This window comes from Charadrius vociferus, unplaced genomic scaffold (genome assembly GCF_000708025.1).
Source record: "Charadrius vociferus isolate BGI_N301 unplaced genomic scaffold, ASM70802v2 scaffold1020, whole genome shotgun sequence".
Classification (NCBI taxonomy): Eukaryota; Metazoa; Chordata; class Aves; order Charadriiformes; family Charadriidae; genus Charadrius; species Charadrius vociferus.
This window is the reverse complement of record NW_009646502.1, coordinates 579,189-580,542: the sequence shown is the minus strand read 5'-3', so window position 1 is coordinate 580,542 and position 1,354 is coordinate 579,189. Positions and strand designations below refer to the sequence as shown.

Genomic DNA, 1,354 nt, shown 5'->3' with positions numbered 1-1,354 from the left:
CAGCCGGTGGCTCCAGCTGCCCCACGGGCGTCTGGGTTGACCGGCTGGAAGCCACCTTCTCGGGGACGGGGACAGGGATGGTGATGTCCTTGGCTGGGACAGCTCGGGCATCTGCAGGGAGCAAAGGGAGGTGTGAGTCAGGCATGGGTAAGCCAGGACCAGGGTGTAAGCGATGCCCCGTTCCCCAAAGCCCTGAGGGGGAGGTCCTCCAGGACTCAAGGACCCCCAGAGCATCCCAGAGGCCACAGCCCTACACCCAGCCCCACAGTTGCCCCACGTCCCACAGGACAGGGCTGGCCCACCTGCCGCCTCGAGGTGCACCTTCCCCGAGGGGTTGCTGTAGGGCCCCTGCCCGGCTTTGTTGACACAGGCCACCCGAAACTTGGCGGTGCTCCCGGGGGGCAGCTCCGTCACGTTGAAGTAGCAGTCAGCAATGCCAGTGCTGACGATCTTCCACTCGTGCTCCCCTGCCGGTGTGGGGGCAAGGTGAGACAGGGGCAGACCAGGGGCAGTCTCTTGTCCCCCAACCTGACACGGGACCCCGGGGAACAGCAAGGACACTGGGCACTTTTGTCCTGGCTTGGTGTCCCTCGGTGACCCCATCTTTCCGTCTGCGGCTCCCGGGGAACAGGAGGCAGCCCCACATCCCCTCCAGCCTGCGCTCCAGCGTGTAGGTGCAGGGGGCTTTGCTCTCCGCGGGCTTCCACAGCACCAGCACCGTGTTCTTGTACTTCTGGGGGATCTCCGGGGTTCCCGGCCGCCCAGGGAGCCCTGTGAGAGGACAGACAGGGTGGACTGGGTGCCCGGCCAGGGGCAGGGCAGAGCTGCTGCGGGGCGAGGGCAGCACAACTTGTGGGCTCGGAGATGCTGGAAGTGCCCGTGCAAAACCAGCCTGTCCCCTTCTCAAAAGTTCCAGTCTTTTGCAGGTATGGGGAGTGGAGATCAAAGGACCTGCTCTGACGGGTCCCCAGCCCTGGGGTGCATGGCTGGCACCTGCTCTCTCCCCGTGGGGCAGCATCTCTGTCCCCCAAGGTGTCCCCCCCCATCCTTACGTGCCACAGCCAGCGTGCAGGAGCTGATGGCCGTGCCCAGGGCGTTGGCGGCTGCACACTCATACAGCCCCGCGTCCTTCCTGGAGACCTTGGCGATGGTGAGCATCTGCCGGCCGTCCTTGCAGGAGACGACGTTCAGCGCATTGTCCGGCTGCAGGGACCTCTTGTCTGCAGGGAGAGGAGCAGAGGAGAAGGATATTAGTGTCATCCCCCTCCCTCCCCCCAGCACTCACCCACCGAGGCAGCGCGGGCAGCCCCCCACCTTTCATCCAGAGGATCCTGGGGGTCGGGCTGCCGGCGGG

At 65.8% G+C, this 1,354-nt stretch overlaps 1 protein-coding gene across 1 annotated transcript in view; it reads right to left on the bottom strand.

Annotated features, from left to right (window-relative positions):
* SPEG (SPEG complex locus) overlaps nucleotides 1–1,354 on the bottom strand; it is a gene marked incomplete at its 3' end in the record, with an annotated part of 21,721 nt that overhangs the window by 2,384 nt on the left and 17,983 nt on the right. Inside the window, exons 32-36 of the mRNA XM_009884155.1 lie at nucleotides 1,315–1,354; nucleotides 1,053–1,220; nucleotides 640–771; nucleotides 303–467; nucleotides 26–111 (exon numbers count right to left, since the gene is read on the bottom strand). The exon at nucleotides 1,315–1,354 is cut by the window's right edge and continues 1 nt beyond it. Of these exons, the coding sequence (XP_009882457.1) occupies nucleotides 26–111; nucleotides 303–467; nucleotides 640–771; nucleotides 1,053–1,220; nucleotides 1,315–1,354 (591 nt within the window). The remainder of the gene's footprint in view (nucleotides 1–25; nucleotides 112–302; nucleotides 468–639; nucleotides 772–1,052; nucleotides 1,221–1,314) is intronic.